This window comes from Netta rufina, assembly GCF_964035555.1.
Source record: "Netta rufina genome assembly, chromosome: 17".
Lineage (NCBI taxonomy): Eukaryota > Metazoa > Chordata > Aves > Anseriformes > Anatidae > Netta > Netta rufina.
This window is the reverse complement of record NC_140141.1, coordinates 6,642,939-6,665,648: the sequence shown is the minus strand read 5'-3', so window position 1 is coordinate 6,665,648 and position 22,710 is coordinate 6,642,939. Positions and strand designations below refer to the sequence as shown.

Here is a 22,710-nt window from a genome sequence, read left to right as displayed (position 1 = left end):
CAGGACTTCTCCGTTTTGCCCAGTTCTCCTCTGACCTGCACCTCCTGGCAGTCTGTGCTGGGCTCTCCCTCACCCAGGCAGTCTCTTCAGCCCATCCCCAGCTTCCACCCTGTGTCTTCTCTACTGCCTTGTTTTCCCTCCTGTCTCCTGTATTCTCTGATCCTCACCAAAGGAATGTCAGAGTATTTTGGTACCATTGTGATGCTACCAGCACTTTTTGCTTCAACAATTTTACGCTTTCCATCTGCCCCTTCCTGCACTCTCCAGACTGCATAAATGAAAAGTATCTCTGCATTTCCTAGCTTGCAGGTGTCTTACTCTTGGTTGTCTTTCTCAAATTCCTGATTGTTTCCAAATCTCACTGTTGCCCAAAAGCAGAGACATGCTGTTGCCCGTGTGTGTGTGTGACTGACTACTAGCACCAAACACAAGTGAACAAAAGTTTAGATTTATTTTCCCTATGTTGTAAACTGTGGACAATGAAAGACAGCTCTTGCACAGACTTCTTGTCTAAGAAATATATCTGCCTCTCCACTCATGCCCAGCATGACCATAATACGCTCTGGAAATGTGATGTTTACATTCATGCCATTTAAAAATGCTGCACTTTTATTGACTTAGTTACAAATATACAGAAAGAAACTTCAACTACTTATTTTGCCAATGTATACATTCTTCTTTGCTGCAACCATCAGCAGAAAACCATCACCAGTCAACCTGATGCCTGGGAAAACCATGTGAAATGAGAACCTTTGCCCTGTTCTCTACTGGGCTATCTACAGAATATCAGCATCACATCTGGGTCTTTTCCAATATGCTCTGTGGAGACAAATGAGAAAGTGCTGTGGGGAATCTTCTCCACATCCAGAAGCAGCAGCTGCCATCGCAGCTCCTCACTACACTCCAGCCTCAGCAGAACGTGGGTGTAAAATGGAGTGGGAGCCCCACAAGGTGCGTCAGCAGTGTCTGTGCTCACGGTGTGCACGTGGGACCGGAGAATTACCTGTGCTTCACAGCAGAGGACTGGATGGCAAGAAACAAGCCATGAAGAAAATCAGCCCAGAATAAATTGTCTGCAAACAATGCCCAAAAGTCAGTTGTATAATAAGCCACTTAGCAAGTACTAGAAGCTTTCTTCCTAATCCACCTGTCACATGTTTTTATAGCTGAAAATAATTAACTCTCACTGTTGCTCAACAAGTAGGGGGCAATTTGAAATCACTTAATAACAGAAACAACAGGAGCACTGCACAAGGTACTGAGAATTTCATCTGGTGTCTAAAAAAAGAGCTTAATCGTATTAATTTTTGTGTTTGAGAACACAGATTTAGAAGCAAAAAAAGGCGTCTGAGGTGTAAGTTACTGTCTGGGTGGAGAAGACATACAGAAGATGCTTAGAATAAATTTGCTGAAGCACTGCATGGTGGTAATTGATGATAAGAGAATAAGGCAGCAGTCTGTCCCTCTTTCATATGGATTCTAATATATAGATGTGTTATTTACTACTAAAATCCTAAAATATATGTTTAAATATTTAGAGAGATTTATTAGTTGATGTACATTATAGATTTGCTTTAAATAAGCAGCAACATGATTTATTTCCATAAGCACAAACTTCTATATACGCAAAGATCTGGTGGTGTGTGGCAGGCTGATATGCTTTGGCTGCTAGCTATAGACCCTTCAGTGGGTGTATGCATTTATCCAAGAACACCTATGAACACCTCCTTGGGAAAGGAGGAAATCTATTTTTCATTTTCTGTCTCTCTCCTTTTTTTTTTTTTTTTTTTTTTTTTTTTAAATCAAGGCCCATCTTAAACTCAGCCTTTGGGGCCAAATTTCAGATTTCAATACCTAACCATAGTATCCCAATTCAGTATTTAGGTACCTGGCAGCGTGGCCTGAGTCTCAGTGTTGGCTGGAAGCAAGTACTTTGCATTTCAACTCATGGAAGTGAGCAGCAGGACAATTTTTTAAGCTGTGTAGCAAGAAAAGAGTTTATCAGGTGTTGGAGCATTCAGCAGGTGGAGAGGCGTCTCACTACAGTTTGTAACATCTATCGATCTCCTAGAGAAAACTGATCAGATCCCTTGCCTATCCGTGTTTTGCTGCTGTCAGGTGTCTCTCTGATTTACCTGTCTGAAAGTATTTCAGTGGAACCCTCGTGTCACCCTTGACCAGTTTTTAACAAGAAGCCTCCCCATGGCTTGTCAGGAAGCCAGTCACTGAGAACGTCCCCAGGGCCGACAAAGGACAAGTCCGTGTTAGTGGTGCAGGCAGGAAGGGAGAGCAAGTGGTGGCTTAGGAGGAGTTTAACAAACTAAGTAAATAAGCAATGTGGACCAAACGGCTGCGTTTTCTGCCTTGGCCTAAAATCTTTTCAAGGTGAACCTAAGAGTAATATGTTCTCCCTAACCCTCCTCCTCTCCCCGTGTCCCTGCAAGAGAACATAGCCGCTGCTGAGCTTCCCCCAGGCACCATTCTCCTTCCCTCTGCTACAACACGGTGGATTTGATCTCCTCGGGGCCTTTATACAACGCTGCGTGGCTCTGAGGTTTGAAGTTCCGTTTCCTGAACTCCTCCGAGATTTCCAGGAAGGATTTCCCCTTCGTCTCAGGAAGGAAGAGCCCGATATAGAGAGCAGTGCAGATGCAGACCACAAGGAATGGGACGTAGCAGAAATGTCCGAGACTTTTCTGAGGAGAAGGAAAATAAAAATACAGTGTTAGAAACACTCTGTGTGGTGGCAAACAGGTCACTAAACCCCTTTGCTACACGGGCTAACTTCAGCCAGGGAGCATTTCTGTGTTCCTGGGTGAGGGCCTCCCATGCCTAGGTGCAACAGCTCCCCACCACAGTTTGGGAGATTTGACACAGCAGAAAGAGTATCTCAAAATGTCTTTTTCTGTCTTTCTGTCTCTACATAATTGTACAGAATGGGGACCCACAGTAGGAAATGAGGCAGGACTGCATGCATATCAAGGATTTCTGCTCCCTTTCACTTCAGGAACCACATTAGGGAATGGTGCCAGGGCCTGGCAGGGGGAGTTAGATCACATCTCTAGTCCCAGCCATTCCCAGCTGAGGAGAGAGCGGGATATAGAAAATCCGTGCCCCATATTAATCCGTGTCCAGCCTCACATCAGAAATCACCTTAGGGAACACAAGGAAAGTTTAACTTAAAGGAGTTCTGATTGCTTCCCTGATAAAGGTAATCCTCATGGCAGTGCTGGCTTGCTGCGTGTCTGCAGCTTGTGATATTCCAGGCCCTGTCTTGTCTCATGGTCAATAGAGAGCCTCTGCCTTGTACAGAAGACCAAAAAGCCACAGGGGATGGCATCGCTGTGGGAACTCACCACAATGAACGGGAAGGCTGTTCCGACCAGAAAGAGGTTGAACCAGAGCAGGGAGCCGCAGATCACGTAGGCAGCTGGCCGGGACATCTGGTCAAAAAGCTCGGTGGGCAGAACTCCCGTTACACCAGCTGGAAAAAGAAATGGCAGGAAAGTTAAAAACACTGTACGTAATACTGTTGACCAAAAACAGGAGAACACATACTAACAAGCAAAAACAACACGAAGTTTATGAGAACAGTAGTAGATTATTATTCAGTAAATTATTCTCACTCGTCAATAGTGCCAGAACAAGTGGTAATAGAGATAAACTGCAGTGGGGAAGTTTTGGGTTAAATATTAAGGGCTGGATAATTATTCAGACTCTCTCATGTTAGAATGAACTGCTGGGAAAGGTTTTGTAATCCACATTATTCTCACCAGGATCTGTGAGAACAGCTTATAATTAATTCAACCCTATGACACTGTAGGGACCGGGACAAGAAATTACTTCCCAGCCATGTGGTATGTGACACTGGCAGCTTGGTTCTTTTCTTACCTGCCCTTCCTTCAAATTCATGTCAGCAAACAGAGCCTCACATCTGCTCATACTGAGCAAACACACACACATAACCCGTGTACCCTGCCCCCAGGCACAGAAAGTAACATGGTCTGCCAAGAAAATAAGTGTTAGTAGGCTAACAGACACGGAAATTGTGTTTCCAGGCATCTGCTGCTTGCACACATCACTAAAAGTCTGCAGTACCCAAACGTTTCAGTGCAAACACTCAGAGAACTGACCTGGTCCAATTCCAAAGCTCAGGATGTAGGCGAAAATGCAGGCCATGCTGAGATAGGGCATCCAGCTGATCTGAGTCTCCAGTCGCAGGGAACAACACAAAACCAGTAAGGACACGAGGACACTTACTGTTATTTGCCAACTCTAACCACCCCAGTCACACAAAAGGTGAAGCCCAGCTCCGTTCCCCTTAAATAATGAAGTGAAGTTTGTCACCTGCTGGCTCAGGGCGACCATGAAGACCACGGCCCATCCTGCCATGAAGATATAGCCCCCCAGCAGCAGCGGCCTCCGACCAGCATAGTCTATGATCATGTTCTGCACAACGGAACAGTGAAATAAAGCAACACATTTAACATCTGTTTACAGATTCCTGCCTGTCCCCTTCTGCCCCATTTCATTTCTCTGTTTCTGTATTGCTTTACAGCTGATTCAAGGATACTGCCCACTTCTTAGCAGAAAAAGAATGGTCTTTCAGAGGAAGGGGTCTGCTGGCAGGAGCCAGGCATGATGTGTTTTCAGGCAAGATGAGAATGTCCCAGCTGCACCTAAACCCTGCCACCATCTGTAGTGACATGCAGCAAAACATATATATACATAGATATTTAATATAAAGCTTTAAGGATATTTGGTGCTGAGAAATGGCAAGCTAAGCGGCTAGAAGATTTATTTCTCTATCATGTTAAGTTTGTTTCTCATTCTTGATGTATATTGTAGAGAGAAGGATTAAAAATCCAGGATGGCTGGGCCCAGTGTGTCACTGGCACGGCTGAGGTGCATGGGTCAGGGTGGTAACTTATTATCACAAACTGCCAGGGTCTGGAGGCTTCAGTGTCCCTCAGATAAACTGAGGACAGATTGCAGGGCACAGCCTGCTAGCCACAGCTTGTGGCAGGAATACTGGCCTCTGCTGCAGGAGAGAAAACTGAATGGAGTGGCCAAAAAGAAGAGGAAAAGCACTTTGCTATGGACTCCTCTGCTGCTGTTCTCCTCCTCAGCCTCTGAGGTTGCATCCACAGTTGTCTGGATAAATAGTGGCTCTGGTTGTAATCACAGATGTTCAGCCACAGGGGCTGAGGATATACGAAAATGACAATGAGCATGGATCACAAGCACAGCTTCCATTTAGACCCTCCCAGACAGCTTTCAGACATACTGTACTGCCCCGTTAACCCCTCTGGGCATGAAAGCTGAGCACTGCCTGACTGCTGTGCTGCAAAGTGCTTCCCTGGGATGCGAGGCGATGTAAATCTGAAGTTTGTAATTAACGGGCTCCTCCCTGTCAGCATGGCCTGCATGTCAGCACTGCAGTAAGAGTCTCACACAGGTAATGGATGTGATCAGTTCACAGCTCCCCGTGCCGATGACAACATACGGGATTTTATCCTGAGGAATTCCAGCCTCCTGGAACACGTAGGCTGCATAGAAATACATCTGGGAAGAGAACAGAAGAGAGAGCAGTAAGGGAAGGTGTCTGAAGATGCATCCCATTGTTTTTTCCTGAAGAACCACGCAGAGCCCCACTAAGGTGCTGCGTCTCACAGGCAATTTTGACAACATCCCTCTGAAGCTCGCCATAGTGCAGAGGTGTTCTTTGGGAATTAAGCATCTGAGATATGAACCCTGATGTTGATGACAAAGCCTTTCAAAGCAAGTGGTCTCTAAAGCAAACACCCACGTGACCTTCACAGTGCAGAGCAACTGGAAGTCAGACTGCTAAATCCAGGCTGCTCCCTGGAACAAGAGGTCTTTACAATGGCCCATTACTAGATGTGAGAGGAAGCACTTATAGGAAGAGAAGGCCCTCATCAGCAAAGGAAGGCTGTTTCCTCAGCTCTCAGAAGGCTGCGGTTGTACATAGATTTTATCTTGTTTTCCATGGTTTACTGGCATTTCCATTTAGCTTTCCCCATTTCATCCAGGGCTGGATGCCAAAGGGGTTTTTCCTGCATAGTGAATGGGCATTGTAACACAGACCTAGCATCTGTACCCAGCTACCTTTTTATGCCACCCTTTTTATGCTCAAATTCAACTTCTCACTACTCTGTCCATGTCTTTCAGCAGGAAGATCTCCACAGGCAGAGCAGAGCACTATTCCTTCTCGTCCTGCAGGAGGCACATTAAACCCAACAGCTCGTACATGTGGCTCACACTAGCGCTGCGGCTGCCAGGCTGCTTACCGAATCGTTCCCACAGAGCTGCATGGCGCTGCTCAGCACGATGATGCTCACCAGCTGCCACCTCACAGCTGGGTTTTGGAACAGCTCCCAAGGCTTCTTCGCCCTCTGACCTTTAGCAGCGGCCTGTTCAGCCAGCATCTCTTCCAGCTCCGCTCCCAGGTCGCTGTTGCCTCTGAGCTTCTGCAGGGCTGTAAGGACAAGAGAACCTCTCATCCCCTGGGCTTTCCCTTCAGATCGCCTGCCTCTGCAGGCTGAAGGGTTGAGCAGGAGGTGATGGCTGCGGGAAGCTGCAGAACAGAGCTGTGATCATGGTGCTGCCTCCACAGAGGTAGCAAGCTGCCGTGCAGCCCCTTGAAGGACTGGGGGAAAGGGACTGCAAATCCCCATTGTTTGACAAGAGAATATTTCCAAACAGTGCCATTTCGGCAGCTATGCCTCAGGCTCATATCTCACTTGACTTCCCTGGGAAATGCAGGCAATTAAGATCTTCTTGGTACATGTTTCCTGGAAACTAATTCCAGCTGCTCTGTATATGGGGATTTGTATGCTACAAATCTAAGCAAATCCCTTAATATGAATTTGCTGCAGATTTGGTCATGAGCTCCCCAGGCAGCATTTATTTCACTTCAAGGTTGCAAAACATATACCCCGCTGTGAACTCAAGTTCCTCCTTTTAACCCTACCTTTGTATCAAAAAAAAAAAAATCCTTTGTAGGAAGATGCCTTTCAATTATCTTAACAGATCAAACATTTTTGAGATTATAGAAGGTTCCTTGGCTTGGAAGAAGAAGTGCTCAGAAAGGGAACTTGATACTGCTCACGTGTAAAAGTCATGGCACTGTTCTCAAGAGGCCACAGCCTAAGTCTGTGTACAAAAGCAGGATTTGAACCTTCTTACTGTGATTTGAGCCTTCTTACTGTGCATCTGCTCAGTCAGCAGATCTCGGGCGCTCAGCAGGAGGCTGGCAGTAACCCTAAACTCACCAGAAACACAGGATTCTCTATCTCCACGGTCAATCAAGAGGTATCTGGGACTTTCAGGAAACCAAGGCAGAGCCATGAGCTGGATCAGGGCAGGCACTGCATTGCTAGCTAAAAGGAACGGCCAGCTCTCCTCCCCTCCGAGGAGCTCTCTGGAGAAAAATAAAATAAAACATAATTGCTCAGTAAAATTTACAATAGAGCCCAGCATCCTCTGTGGCATGTGGGCACTGGAAAAGAAAGAAAAGAGAGGGGGAGTAAAGCAAAAAGGGAAAAAAAAAAAAAAAAAAAGAAGAAAGAGAATAAAGATTTAATAAGTGAAAACTGGGCTTCTAGCTCTACATTACCTGAGTCCGACAACCTGCCCCAGCACCAACCCCAGGGCTGTAAAGGATGCGGAGGTCAAGGCCACAGCTCCTCGGAGCTTCTTTGGGGCACTTTCTGCCAGGTACATGGGCTGAACGTTCATGCTTACACCTGGGCAGGGCAGACAAATGCTGGCCTCAGCTTGGAGACAGAGGAGACGAGGACAAGCACCGTCAGCCACCTCTCCAGGTTGCCAGCTGGACCCTTCTGCTACAGGCCATGTGATGACTGATCTACCAGTGCTTATTATTCACATAAACCTTTAATTTCCCTCTTACTGCATAAGCTGCTAAACACACATTTGCATACTAATAAGTAGTAGTGGATGAAACTGAAATGTGTCTGGGCCTCAGTCCTATGGTCTTCTCAGCACCAAATCTGAGGTTACAAACGATGTTCCATTCTAGACCCCATTCTGGGGGTAAGATCACATTTTAAGTCACCTGTGTCAATCATTATTCTCTGGGAAGAACTTCTATAAAAAATGTACCGTGCGACATGACCGATAACCTGCTTACAAGCAGAGAGGGATTGATTTTCGCTCAGTTTCTGCCAGGGCTTCCCTCCCAGCATGCAGACTGCACAAGATACTAGAAGTTGAATTATTTTAATGCCTTGGGTCATTCCCATTTGAGTTTCTCTAATTAATACTTGTTACCATGTTTGTTCTGCTATATTTCTCACGTTGCCATACCTGCATTCATGCCAGTGAAGAATCTGCTGACTATAATCATTTCAAAGGATTTGGCCATTTGGCTGAATCCTGACAAGACGGCAGCAATGAGCACAAAGACGTTGTTAACCAGCAGGGACATCTTCCTTCAGAGAGAAGAGACACGGTTGTGAGCTCAGATGCACACGTCAGCACTTTGGGGTGTTGTTAGCAAAACAGGAATCTGCATTAACAGAAAATCTGCACGGCTCACACAAGTAGGGCCATCGCTGACTACCACCACGACCACAGGGTGTCCCTGCAGGGCTGGGTTTAGGCACAGGGAAGGCCCCCTGGGGTCGTCACCCAGGCTCACTGCTCCTGCACTCCCCATTTGAATGGGGAAGAATATTTCAATTTTTCAATATTTTCAAGTGTCACAGGTGGAATTTCTGTCCAAAACCAGGAAAAAAAAGGAAGTTCTCCTGACCTGTAATAGCCAGCAATTCTCTCCAGTCCCAGGGGGCTGCCCTACCTTCAGGGATCTTTCTCTTATTCATGAAGGGAATTATCTTATTGCTAAGTAGTACAAGGTGAAACTTTTCATCAGACAAGAAAGCCACGTCCCTTCCAGGTCTTCACAACCATGGAAAAAGTGGCTGTGGGGGACAGCCCTCCGATCCCACCCCAAAGCATAGCAGTGTCTGCGTCAGCATGTAAAAGGAGCATGCCATAGAACAGCACATAGAAGGAAATTCTTGGGGTCAGGAGGGAAGCAGGTACAATCTAACCTCCTACTGGGCTATGTTGGTTACACCAATGGTGATTTTCTCTAGAGAACTAGGGACAGAGCTGGGTTTGAAACACAAAAAAGGCAACCGTGCAGATTTAACAAATACCCCCTGAAATACTTCAGTCAGAAAGGTGGAGGCAGCCTGTGGGCTCTGAGCCACATGGAGCTGGGATGCAATAGCTGCTCTTTGCAAGCACGCTCTGTTTTTCCTGTGTCCTTCCTACCAATTCCCACAGTTTGTTCTGAAGAAAAATCTTTGGCCTGTTCTGTCCTGACTTCATGATTGAAAGGACGACACAAAACTGGGCACAGAAACGGTGGTGACTGCGTAGGTGGGTGCTGTGGCATGGATAACTGCAGACTGCTCCGTGATGGAGGACAGCAGTTCGTGGTTTGTAACTGCAGTGGCTATCTTGCGACAGGGGTCGTAATTCCTCTCGGACTACTGAAAGTTGCAAAGTGTAAAGTAAAAGCCAGCACCCTCTTACCTTCCCAACATGACGGCCATGGGACCAGCAACAACAGCCCCGGCAAGTCCCCCCAGAGGGTACACAGAGACAGTGAAAGACCAGAGCAGCAGGATCATGTTGTCCTCCAGGGGAACACCCGTGCGCTCCTGCCAGGTTTTGTTCATGAACACCTGGATGTACTGCGAGGGAAGGACAGTGCTGTGTAACCACCACACGGAGAGAAAGGATGCTGAGAAGTGTAAGGGCTTCCTTATTCATGTACCTGCTTATTCCGTGCTCGTGCCTCTAAACCTCTGGCTGAAAACAGTCTCCAGTTTTCAGACGTGTTTTTAACAGGGGGCTGAGGGTGTAAACCTGTAGCTGTTCAAAGTGGTACTTGGTTTATATCTGCGTGCAGCTATCTTGGATAATTTAAAATATTTTAATGGGCCTGATTTTGAGTTTAAAGGCAAAATTCAGTTTTATGGGATGCAGGTTGGAGAATTTTAGAATTGGATTTTCTAAAACAATTGAAATGAGGCTTTTGAATACATTCTTCTGACACTACATCCTGCACGAGGGTGGATCAGGACAGCAAAGTTTGGTACCTCAGCTGTGAAGTTTACAGAGCAAACAACACATTTTCACCCTCAGCACAGTCAGTCTTCATATTTTTGGTGGCATGCCACCATCAGGACACCGAGGAAGTGTCTGCCCAGGAAGAGCCCGAGGGACTAGCAGTACTTACTGAAGTTGGAGCATTGATGATGGAGATGTTGTAACCGTATTGGAAAGTGCCTCCAATCCCAGCAGCACATACTGTCAGGATCAGGATCCTGCTCTGAAGCTGAAGAAGATGGACAGAAAACAGATGGCTTTCTTGCACAGAACAAAATGGCTCAGCACACATTTGGCCTGGTCACACTTTGGGTAGTGTGTACTGAAGATCAGAGCAGGCTACAAATGATGTCGTGTAATGGGAGGTACCAAAGACAGAAAGAAAAAAATAGATTTTTAAAATCTATGTCTCCCTGTACTGCAAAATGATGTTATTAATCCATTGGATTAACAATCCAAAGTCTGGGACTGCTCTGGGGCCAAGACCTGAGAGTGTCTTTCATTTAATATTAACGTATATGCTTACAAAAAGTCAGTGTCACAACAGTAAATACTGGTAGAGACTGGCGTTATTGCTTCAGTTAACTCAATTTGTTACAAAAACCTGTACTCATGTGATGAATTATTCAAGAAGCATTGCCAAAGCTTAATAACTCCTGAATCATTTCTAGCTAAGCCTGGATGGAGCTTCCCTGGAGTATAAGAGATTTTCTTGTGGCTATTTATACCCGATGCACTTCTGATGCAGTGGCATGCTATTTCTTGTACCTTTTTGTTGCAATTATACAGCCTTTGTCTTTTTGTTTGAGTTTAAAATAGAGCGCCTTTCTATGCTGCATTTTGTACAGAGCAGGCCATGTCTTTCTGCTGAACTTTCTCATCACACAGCTGCTCCTACAGGTCCTTGTGTTTAGCAGGCTACAGCTGAATATTCAGCCACAACATTTTCTACACTTTCAGTGTTGTGATGTGGGTGCAATATGTGGCAGAGGTGGTCCTGTGTCATGTTCTGTGTCTCCCTGAGGCCACCACTGGTGTTGCCCGTTGCTTATATTGCCTTTTAATGGAGCTGCTTCATGCAGCATCACAGGATCAGGGTGTTGGGGAAGTCTCTTGCCTTTTGCAGGGTGTAGACAAGTTGTCCTGGCTGGCACAGTATGGGAACTGAGAGCTCACTGCCAGGCTTGTGAGCAAAAGACTTTCATTTTTCCCCCCTCATAGCAGGATGCCCTGAAATTATAGCACAGCTGGGTTTTCCACATCACAACACTGGGACTAACTCTGACAGGGACACTGCAGAGAAACTTTCTAAACACTTCTGCTGATTTTTCCTCCTCTGTCACATTTGTAAGTCTCGGGTCATTCTTGCCATGGTTGCCTGGACACTTTTCTGTGTCTGACTGCCCCCGGATGGACCGACTGCCTTTGCAGAGGAGCACAGCCGAGTGTCAGCAGCATCGTGCCTCCTCACTCAGCGCCTCCATCCTCGCTGCAGCCCCACCACCAGTCCTTGTCAGTTCACACCTAGTTTGTGCCTGCGCCCTCCTGTACATGAGATGTCCCATGCCTTAAGACCACTCTGAGCCTGCTGGGGACACTTGGCCCTAAGCCTGACACCTCCTGCCAGGACGGCCTCTGCCAGCCCCCTGCGTGCAAACCCCTCCCAGTGGGACAGCTCTGCAGGGTGCCATGAGGAGCCCATGCTCAGCCTTGGCTGTTAGCCACCAGCGGGGTCACCCCAGGCTAGATTTTGTTTTGCCACATGAATATGACTCCACTGGCCCTGGGAAGAACTTAGATAAGCCAGTTCTGGGAAGCCCCCTCTGCTCTGCCTGCTCGTTTTCCTTTCAGAGATCCATCTACCAAAGAGAGGAAAATTTTGCCTAGTGTCCCAAGAGTTTTTTAAATTGCAAATTCAAATAATCTCAGATTTTTCCTTTCATCAAAGCCTTTCCCTGTAAACGACTTCCATAGCAGCCTGAGACAGAATGTTCTCCCCGACAGAGGAGAAGCCAGGCTGTTCCAGCCCTGCAGCAAGAAGAGGCTGAGCTCTCCCTTGTCCCAGTTAGAAGCGGGTGCGTTTCACTTGCTCGCACTTCCCTTGGCTACATCACTTCCCTGTCTCATTACTGAAACCAGAGCTAAGGATTGTGCACCTGATTCTGCCTCTGCTTCTCCCACTTACTCCAGTTCTCCAAGTGAGAGAGATTTCCTCTTCCCCAGCAGCACATTTCTTCTTTTTTAATCGCAGTGTTTAAGGATAAAATGCTCCTGCTAATTTCCCTGTTTTCACTGTAGAGCGCATCACCTATCAGGTCTGGTATCACAGCCTTTTTTTGTGGCTACAAGCTAAGGGAAGATGGTTTGCTGCTCCTTGAGGAGCCACCAAGCACTTCTGAGCTCAGAGCCGAGCTGTATTACAGGGTTACCTTCCCAAACCTTCCATAACACCTGCCTTCTGCACTACTGTCCTGGCATGCAGCTGCCAGGAGAGCCATGAGCCTGTCAGCTTTATCCCAAGGACTGGGATGAGCTGGACAAATAATTCTACAGTAACCTGTTGGAACTTACACAGCCATATAAAAACTGGGGAAAAATAAAACCTGTCAACAATAATAGTAAAGTAGATGGTTTTTACCAGTTTCTGCAGCTTGTTCATCCTCTTTGGTAGGTTTTCTTCTGTCTGCCAAAGCCTCTGGTGCTCTCAGCGGTGCTCTAAGGGATTATTTAAATCTCCAGCATAGGAATGTGTATTGAGTCACCCATTACATTAGGATAACACACTTGACTTGGCAGGTGTCTTGCCAGCTGATTTACATTCTCTAAATAGAGCTGCATGTTCATTAGCAAGACAGCTCAATTAATTTTGTTGAAATACAGGGCAGTTTGGGGAAAATGTTTCTGCAAGATCCAGAGCTGCCTAAATTCCTGTTGAAGGCCGGTATGGTGTGCAGCATGAATTCCCTCTCCAAGCGTCCGACGTAGCTGCCCGGTAGTGTTTGTCCAATTAAATGTGATCGGAGAAGTAAAGCCTGAGCTATTTTTATGACTGCACTTGCCCTGGAACTCAATCTAGCATCCACAGGGCAAACCAGATCATTTCCTTTGGTCCTGACAGTGGCAGGAACCAGCCCCAGGCCTCTGAAATCCGCTGTGAGGCCAAGGCCTTTTGCCGTGTTCCTGCCCGTGTCCTGCAATGCAGGGGTGAGGTGCGAATGGGAGAGGAGGCTGCTGGGGGACGAATGACTCCTGAGTATCGCATCAAAATGCTCTCGGTTCCTTTTGAGCTGTCACAGCATCTCGCCCGCTGCTGTTCTGCCGTTGTTCAAGCATCTCCGCGCCGCTTGCGAGGGGACCTGGGGCTGCTCGTGCCACAGGGTGTGGTGTCTGTGCGCTGGGACACTGCTCATGGGATCCACAGCGCGTTACGTGAGCACGGCCGTGTGTTGGGGGATTTCTGAAACAGCAAGGAGGCCATCACTTGCTGCAGCTGAGCAAACCAAGCTGCCAGGACGACTACGAGAAGTTCCCGTGACAGCGTTCCCACATCGCGCGATTGAGGAATTTAAAAAATATTTTTGCCAGCAGCTGGCTTCAAGGACGGGATCTACGCGACTGCTAATCACAAGGGGGTCGTTTCCTCGCAGGTGGGGTTGTTTCATGCAGTTGTCTGAGTGCTTTTAACCGATAATCTTCCGTGAGACACTACCCGCCCCTGTTAAATTTGCTATAAAAGTCAGGCTATTCGGGTAAAAAAGAGAGAGCATCATCTGACCATACTGGTGGCTGTCGTGTTGTCGGCCGTCCTTCCTGCAACAAATGGAGCCCGAACAGGCTGAGGCGCGGAGAGAGCCCTGAGGGCCGCAGGGAGCCCAGGAGCGGAGCTGAGGCACCGGGCGGGGTCGCGGTGCGGAACATCCGGGCCCGAGGTGCTGCCGGAGGCGGCAGCGGGACCGCCAGGGGAGCGCCGCCGTGTGGAGAGAGGGCGCATAGCGGGGGGCGGAGATCACGGCCCTGCCGCCCGCCCGGCGGCACCACGGAGGGGGAAGCGGCCGCGCAGCTTCTCTGCGGTATGGTCTGTAAGACGGGTGTGTCTTGCAGTGTAAAAAAGATCCGAGCCTTGGTGCGCTGGGCTCAGAAGGAGGGTTTCTGAAGGGAGTCCCTCTAATGCTTAGCCCTGATGAGCGGCGGCACATCGGAGCTCGCTTATGGGATGAAGCCGTCTCCAGTGGAGAGCTAGATAAAGATTAAGTGTGACCTGGCACACAGTGATTAATGCGCTGTGCGGTATGAAAACCGAACAGCAGCTGGCTGTGGTGGTGGTGCAAGCTTTGTCAGCACCGTCTGGGACTGACAGACCACCGAGTACAAAACCTGAGACCTCAGGAACGTGGCTGACACGATTCTTTTTGCCAGTTCCTGCACCCACCCCGGTTCAGGGTATGACCTCTCCAATAAAGCAATCAGCGGCAGAAATAACTGAGGGACTGTCGGAGCAGAGTGCTGATGGGGAGTGGGGGCTGCCCTCCCCACCCCCTGTGCCAGAAAATCTTGCTGGAGCTGTGCTGCCAGCATCTGTGCCTCTGACAGGCAGCAATAAATCCACTCGGGATGCTTCACCAATGAGAGGTGCAGCAGCAGCTTGCAAAAATCGACCTTCACTGGAGGAGTTGTTCCAAGAACTGATAGAGAAATTGGAGAACTTAAAAATTACGGATTTGGAGGAGCTTCCTCTCTCATCTGCCCCACCAGAGCCAGCTCCCTCATTATCCATCGCTACAACACCGTCAGCACCAAGGAGGGACAGGTGCTCCGTCATACGTGATGCCATCATAGAGGGGCACTGGCATGCTACATCCTTGGCCTGCCCTATTATTATCGACCCTGTGCAAGGCACCAGGTTGTGGCAGCCGCATGATTGGAAGCTTTTACAACAAGCTTAAAAAACAGTTATGGACTATGGTTTACAATCCCAGGCAGCTCGGCAGATAATTCAGTGGGTTTTCCAGGCAGAACTAATGTGTCCACTTGACTGTCAATACTTGGCACACTTATTGTTAACTCCTTCCCCATTGTTATTGTTTGAAAGGGAATGGTTGCAGTTAGAACAAGGGGAACCGGGTCAGCTGCGTCAACCAGGGGACCCTGTGTATGGGATTACTGCAGAGATGTTAACGGGGACGGGTCCTTATCTCAGTACCCAGGTTCAGCTGCAGTTCCCTGCGATTATTCACCAAACAGCTGCACAGCTCGCAGAGGGCTCTTCTTAGTCTCCCAGGAGAAAAGAAAGCACCTCCATTCACGTCTGTAGAACAGGCCCCTGGGGGACCATATGCTAAAGTTATCGATCAGTTGTGGGCAGCACTTCCTGATCATCCTGATCTAACAGCGGAGTCTAAAAGCAGTATGTTTAAAGTGCTTGCGTTTGATAATGCAAACCCCAAAACTCAGAACATCTTAGTTACACTGCCGAGAACTACACCGGTAGAGGACGTGTTGGAAAGGGTACAGAGAGCTGATCAGTCCACGCAGCCAGATGTGGTGGCACAGGCTGTACAGGACTGTCAGAGATTTGCTTTTACGGTACCCTCCATTAACAAACAGGCCCTGGCAAAGCGCTATGAATGGCTAGTGCTTCTGCAGGGGATGAGGAATTCCCCTACATTGTGTCAATTACATGCGGCCTGGGCATTACAACCAATTCGGACAGCATGGTGTGAAGTAATTATTTACCGTTATATGGATAACATTTGGTTTGGTAGGCCAGAATGCTTCCAGGATTCAGATTTAAAGTTCATTCAGGATACCTTGGAAGCAAAAGGGTTGAAGATAGCCCCAGAGAAGGTTCAACGGAAACAGCCACAGCTATGCTTGGGATGGAAAACATCAGACTCTGCTATTTGTCCACAGAAAGGTGATATAACTACGGTGTTACATAGTTTGATAAATGTACAAATGTTCCTGGATAATATTCAGTGGGGTCGCCACATTGCACAGATTACTAATGACAACTTAGCTATATTAATAATCTTGTGTGAGACACTATCTGCCCCTGTTAAGTTTGCTGTAAAAGTCAGGCTATTCGGGTAATGAAGAGAGAGCATGGTCTGACCATACTGGTGGCTGTTGTGTTTTCGGCCGTTCTTCCTGCAACAGCCATGTAATGTGCTTCACATGTAACATGTAACGTGCTTTACATGAACAGAGCTGTTCATGGAGGCATGGTGGAGGAGTCTTCGTGCAGTGGATCTACATGTATGTCACACCCCGGGAGTACAGAACTAAAACTCAGCTCTGTTCAAAAACCTTGGTTAAAAATTAAAGAGCTGTATACAGTGGAGGCACTCCTTTTACCTCTGAGAAGTTCCAGCTAAATTCTAAGGCTTCATTGCATGGCTACTGTGGCATTTTCTGTGACCTTTCATCTTTGTCTTTTGGCTTATCTTTCACTAGGGTGGGAGTTGTACACTCTTCCCTTGTTAACTACCCATCATGTCAGCGGGCTGGGGTAGCTGGTAGCCCCCTGGCAGATGTGGTGCTGGTTATTGCTCCAGAAACGGCTCCATGTGCCATGAGGGCTGCAGTGCCAGCAGTGAGAGGATTGCCCCTTTCTGTAAGACAGCTCCCAGTGAGAAATGGTGTGTCCTCGTCAGTCCTACAGACACGGCCCAGTGGAGGCAGAGGCATGTTGTGTTGCCAGCACTAATAGCAGAGGGGCTGCCTCACTTAATATCTGTATCTATATGTTACATATATCTATATCTATATATCATTATATATCTATATATGTTAAGTGTTATCATGTGTTTTTACATCCTTGCATCGCGCAGAGTGCAATTCATGTGGGGCCTGGCAGATTTCAAAGCATCCAGAATAAGAATAACTTATTTTAAGCACTTCTTTGTCCCGACTCAGGTTTTGCAGACCTGTTCCACAGCAGGGCTGGTTCCCTGCAGGGTTTGCACCGGGTGCTGCATCAGCGTCAGCCACTAAGCGGCAGGAGAAGCACAAGGTTTCCTCCAGGCTCTGAATCCAGGTGCCAGCAGCTGGCTGCCTGTGGTTTGTGTCAGAGGTGACACAGCAACTTCTAACGGGTTCCCAGCTGATAACTTGCTGGCTGAGGAAGCAGGGTATGAACTGTAAGGGGTAGCAGCCACTGCCCGTGGTGAAGGCAGCACGTGCTGATGATGGTAACGCGTTCATAAAGGACGGAGCTCGTTTCTTTCTGCTGTCCTTTCAGATTGAGGCCAGGTTTGGGCACATCATTTCCATTAAAAAAAAACAAATAAACACATAGTCTGTATTAGCCATGAGCTTCCTCCTTTTTCCTAGCATCTCATAAGCAAGAATCGCCTCTTGTGGGTCTTTGTCCCCTCGGGTGGTGGTGTACAGGACCACCTGTGGCTTGCAGGTGGCACGTCACTGGTTGTTGTAGACACTGAGAGGTGTCCCGGGAGCCTTCGAGGCAGGTGGGGATCACTCCATTTCTAGCTCCCTAGATGGAAGCCAACACGTCAAAGCATGTCTCTAGCTGGATAGGAGGCAAAGGAATGCAGCTCACCCAGGCAGTGTGGGCTCCATCCATACCCTTGGGCCCTTACACCATGAAGCTGATGCATCCTTCTCATTCCTGCTGCATTCAAATAAAGATACGTCTTTCTGCAATGGCCTGGGCAAGGCTGCCTGCTTGGAACAGCGCTTTGTCTTGTCTTTCCAAGGCAGATACATGCACATTTCTCTATTTAACAGAAGATAAAGGCTGTATTGGTCACAGTCCAAAGGAAATCCTAGAGGTATGTGTTTGCAGCTTCTTCTGGGCATCCCAAAGGGCTTTCTTCAAACCCCTGCTTATTTCACCTCTGCACGTGAGCTGTGCAGAGCCACTCTCTCCAAAACACGTTCCTCTCTGGATGCTGGTGGAGGCACCTCCTGCAGTCACTCAAACTCCTGACTTTGCAGGGAGCCTGCAGGTCTCCAGCACTACCACGAGACCTACAGCCCTCTTCCCTCAAACACTTTCTCACTGAACTCAAACCTCTCATAATTAGGGGAAATCTGATGCCATGAGCACGGGAGAGCAGCTATTTGGAGAATGTGACGGCAGTCACTGTGCCTGTAATTACCTGGCTGCAGCAGCAAGTAGGAACCATGCCATTAGGAAAGCTTATCAACACGTGCTCTTTGATCTGCTGCACGGAAAGGCTCCTGGACGTCACTGGTTTCACCCAGGATCCTCTGGACCGACTGCAAGAGGAGGAAAGGGGCCCCGTTTCCATCTGCGGGGCTTGGCTCCACAGGATAAATGCCCCCTACAAACACTGCACTCCCAGGACAGTTGGAGCTGTTCCCTGGCTGGGTGTTGGCTGTCCCCCAGGCTGTAGCCGGGCTGTTTCTGCGAGGCGTTCTCTCTTTCCTGTAAGGGCCGTCACGGTGAAATATGAAAAACCTCCAGCTGTTTGTCCTGACTCCTGCAGGTGTCACTAGGAAGGCAGGAGCAGACAGGTAACACATCCACAAACAAGCTGTTTTCTCGGGGGAACAGCCAGCAGCTCTGCTGGTTTTATGGTGAAAGCACTGCTTGTAAAACTGAGCTGTTAAAGGGGATTTTCTGCCTAGGAAGCGAATGCCCTGCTGTGACACCATTATTCCATTTCCAGCAGTTCTGCAATGTTCCTTAGAAAAAAACCCTGTGATCTGTGTAAGGTCAAGGCACTGTGTGACAACTCCAGGAAATGGGCTTCATTGCCGAGGCTTCTCAGGGCAGGGACCCGATGCTGACAGAGCCTCTGCTACCACCCAGCCACTGGGATGCTCTCCAGCCCCGAGGAGACGCGTGGGGGCTGAGTCCTGTGAGGACACGAGGGCTGACGCGGCCAAGGCAGCTAGCTGCTTTCACTTGCCAGCTACGATTTGGGATGTCGGAAGAACGGCTCGGTGTCCTGTGCCTTGGTCAGCGGTTGACGTTTTCATCCTCCTGATAAGCAATGGGGGCTCTCTGGGAAAACTGAGAAAGCCCAAAAGACTTCTGATAACTGAAGTGCCCTTTTCTCAGTCCATTTTGAGCTGTAGGTCAAGCTGCAGCTGAACTATTCCCGTTCCTTCATCCTTTGTACCATACTCTGGTACGGGGCCTTAGAGAGACTGGGGGACCTGAAGGCTGGGGAGAGCAGGGGACGTGCAAGGGACAGGCACTGACCTGTGCCACGTGGCACTAAGTTGAGCTGGAAGTGTCCATCAGAGGAGAGGGAAATGTGTGCAGGGATGTCACAGCATCAGCCCCATCCTGATGTCTTATTTAACACCCCCTCGGACAGATTCTTTTCTTAGAGCTGTTCCCAGCTTACTGAGAGCCACCTGGGCTGGGACGCATGCATCGTCCTGCCTCCCCGAGCACCAAAGTGCCATTGCTGCTCCTGATGCCTCGCGGGGGTCTTCACCAGCTGGCAGCATGCTCGGTGTGTGTGCTGCTGTGTGCAGCTGAGCACAGACCTTCTTTTGTAGGAAACGAGCATTGTTTGTCATTCTCGTGGTGATCTGGCCACAGCAGTTATGAAACGAGCGTTACAAAATGAATGCCCTTGCATGATATTCCCCACTGACAGCCCTGGGAGGTGACCTGGGGTGCAGAGAGCAGATCACAAGGCAGAAGAATGTAACAAGAGTGATTAAGCACTGCGGAAAAAACAAAACAAATCAAAGAACCAACAACTATGCTAAGAGACGGAGCTTTTCTTTCTTGATGTTCGTGATCAGAAGCTGTTTGGAAGAGGTGCTGTATTTGGATGTGTGACCAGGCTCTGCTCAAGGAGATTGAGGTGACGTCTTTCTCATGATACGCCAGAAGCAAAGCTGTCTTTTTGAACCAAAAATGCATAAGAAATAAAAACTACACAAACTTTGATTTACCACAAACCCTGTGCAACCCACATGTCCTTGGAGGACTGAGCAATAAATGTTATTTTTAGTTTCTTTCTAATAAACAAGCAAATAAAAAAACAGCATCCAATTCTGTATGATTCATCTTCCCCTGACTTCAGCCATCAAACTACAGAGTTAGCTGATGTGTGGTAGGAAATCCTCCAGTGAAGGAGAAGGAATTTATATATGGCCATTAAACAGGGAAAAGTAAATACTCCGAGTGCCCCGGGCGGTTGTGATTACACGGCTTATCTGTGCACCGCGGGTTCATGGAGCTGAGCTTCCAAAACTGGAGGAGAGACACTTCGTGACTGCCTTGTGGTGGATCTGGGGCTCTTGGCACTTGTCGGCCGTGGTACCAAGGACAGTCTGAGAGCAGAAAGAAGCCCCCCAGGAGGATTCCTCCGGCCGTTGTGCACAGCCTCACACCCTGCCCCTCAGATGGGCAGGGGGCTTGTTGTGGTGTTCAAGGGGCTGCAGGCTGGGTGGCCTGGGGACGAGCTGATGGCATGAAAGAGCAGAGGGCACGTGTCACCAGCTGGACACTAACAGAGACCGTGGCTGGGGGCTGGTTTTGGGCCCCGCCAGCCCCTGGTGGCCCTGAGGCTCCTGCTGGAGGGCGCCGAGTGCTCATTAGGGCTGTGCTGACGCGGCGCACGGCTCCTCTCATCTGCGACCCCGCAGACTGCAGCCTGGGCAAAAGGGGAGCTGCTGCCTTTAAACGGAGCATCTGTTTATTCTTGAAACAATTAGGGAGGGCAGTTAGATCTTGAACTCGTTACTGAGCCCAAAACAATTATGATAAAAACAAGTTCCAGATGGGCTTGAGAGGAATTGTTTTTGTCTTTACTAAATTAGAAAGGATTCCATGTCTTCAAGTTCCTCTGGCATTTATGGACAGGAAACATGAATTACACACAATAATTTACTACAAACAAAGGAGATGAACTGTGCGACAGCCCATTTATCTTTGCTCATGTGCCTCCTTGAGGTCTGTGAGCTGCTTAACTCATGGGGAGAGTTCAAACTTTCGTCTTTGTTTGCTAACTCTTGGCTGGTTTGGTTTGCAGAGATGGGAAGCTGTTGAGTTTCTGCCGCAGGACGAAGCTCACCTGCCACCCCAGGTAAATGCTCGCATGTTCGAATGTTTCTGCCCCATCCCTGGCAGTGCCCAGGGCCAGGCTGGATGGGGCTTTGGGCAGGCTGCTGTGGTGGGAGCTGTCCCTGCCCAGGGCAGGGCTTGGAGCCAGATGATCTCTAAGGCCCCATCCACCCCAAACCCTTCTGTGAGTCTGTGATTCCTTAAAATCACCCCAGAAATGGAGAAAACAAAATGAGAGGTAACAGTAGTGGTCTGTCACTGTGTATTCACAAAACCATTCCCCCTCAGGAAATATATATTTAAATCAAAGGCCAAATGGATCCGCAGCCAACAGCGCACAAGACCCACTCTCTCTGATGCGAGGTGGCGGAAGGACGTAACTCCCAAAGCCCATAAAACATGACAAGGATTGTAATAAAGACTGAAGCTGCCCCGGGCGCCGAAATGCATGAAGTCAGCTTGGCTGGGCTCCGAAGGGAGTGAGATCACGGGCAGAAAGCAGCCTGGGAACCGGGGCTGTCACGGGGTTGATCGGCCTCCTCCCGTGCAGGATGGGAGCTTCCTGATGCGTTTCATCACCTTCCCACTCTCGCCCCTTGGCTCACAGAAAAGACAGCCTTAATCGAAACCCTGGAGTAGACTTCTCTAGTTTTGGCTGTCAAACAAAGGAAAAAAAGGAAAACGATAAACTGATGACATTGTTTTACATTTCATGTAATGTCTGATTTGCACCCAGTCCTCCACGTGGCGTTAAGTGGGGTCGGTCATTTGAGCTCTCATCTCCGTGCAGCCAGTGGGGCTGAGCTCCAGCACGCCGACCTTCCAGCCGAGCCTCCAAATGTTTGCCTCCAGCCTTGGCTCGAGCAAGGTAGGGGCAGGAATCACAGCGCTTGGGCTCTGCTTCTGCCTCTGCCCCTGCCCCTGCCCGCCTGCAGTGAGTAGGGAATCTCTCATCCCCCGTCCAAAGGAGCAGAGCCTTGTTCACTTATTTCATTCACCATCTGTCCACTCTCAGGTCCTGCACTCAGCTGCAGTCTCCCCATCAGCGGGGGCCGCACACCGCAGAGGCACAAAGCTGTGCCCGGGGCACATTTGGGTTGGGAACCCTCCTGAATCCAGGCAGCGCCCTGCGGAGCCTCGCAGGGTGCTGGGACCAGGCGAGCCTGGGTGCCTTTCCCAGCCCAGTGCCCGTGGTTCTGTGCCGCTTGAGCCCCTTGGTCCCATCTCCCAGCCGGGCTGTGCCCATCGAGCAGCGGCCGGGGGGGGGGGGAGGCAGGGGGGCTCCGAGCCCTGCCGGGGGCTCCCTGGGGGCTCCCAGCCGGCCCCCAGCGGCACCGGGCGCACCGCCACGTGCAGCGCGCGCTCCGAGGCCACGCCCCTCGCCACGCCCCCAGCGCGCCCTCACCACGCCCCTATCACGCCCCCCCTCCCCCCGCTGATTGGCCGCCCCTCTCCCGCACGTGACCCCCTCCCCCCTCCCCTCCCTCCCCGTCCCCTCTCCATCGGCACCCAGCCGGCAC

General features: G+C 49.1%; 1 protein-coding gene across 3 annotated transcripts; it reads right to left on the bottom strand.

Moving 5' to 3' along the window:
* Positions 1 to 1,748: 1,748 nt before the first annotated feature.
* SLC2A11 (solute carrier family 2 member 11) lies at positions 1,749 to 14,063 on the bottom strand. 3 transcript variants are annotated; one of them, XM_084297163.1, is made up of 12 exons: positions 12,809 to 14,063; positions 10,301 to 10,399; positions 9,592 to 9,752; positions 8,353 to 8,477; positions 7,640 to 7,769; positions 7,296 to 7,444; positions 6,312 to 6,499; positions 5,455 to 5,565; positions 4,348 to 4,449; positions 4,134 to 4,209; positions 3,357 to 3,484; positions 1,749 to 2,696 (listed from the first exon to the last, which is right to left on the bottom strand). In XM_084297163.1, the coding sequence occupies exons 1-12, from the start codon at positions 12,827 to 12,829 to the stop codon at positions 2,496 to 2,498; spliced, it is 1,491 nt and encodes a 496-aa protein (XP_084153289.1). In that variant the 5' UTR covers positions 12,830 to 14,063; the 3' UTR covers positions 1,749 to 2,495. The 3 variants fall into 3 exon arrangements, with proteins under 3 accessions (XP_084153289.1, XP_084153290.1, XP_084153291.1); XM_084297164.1 differs by having other exon boundaries at positions 4,134 to 4,203; XM_084297165.1 differs by lacking the exon at positions 9,592 to 9,752.
* Positions 14,064 to 22,710: the final 8,647 nt, after the last annotated feature.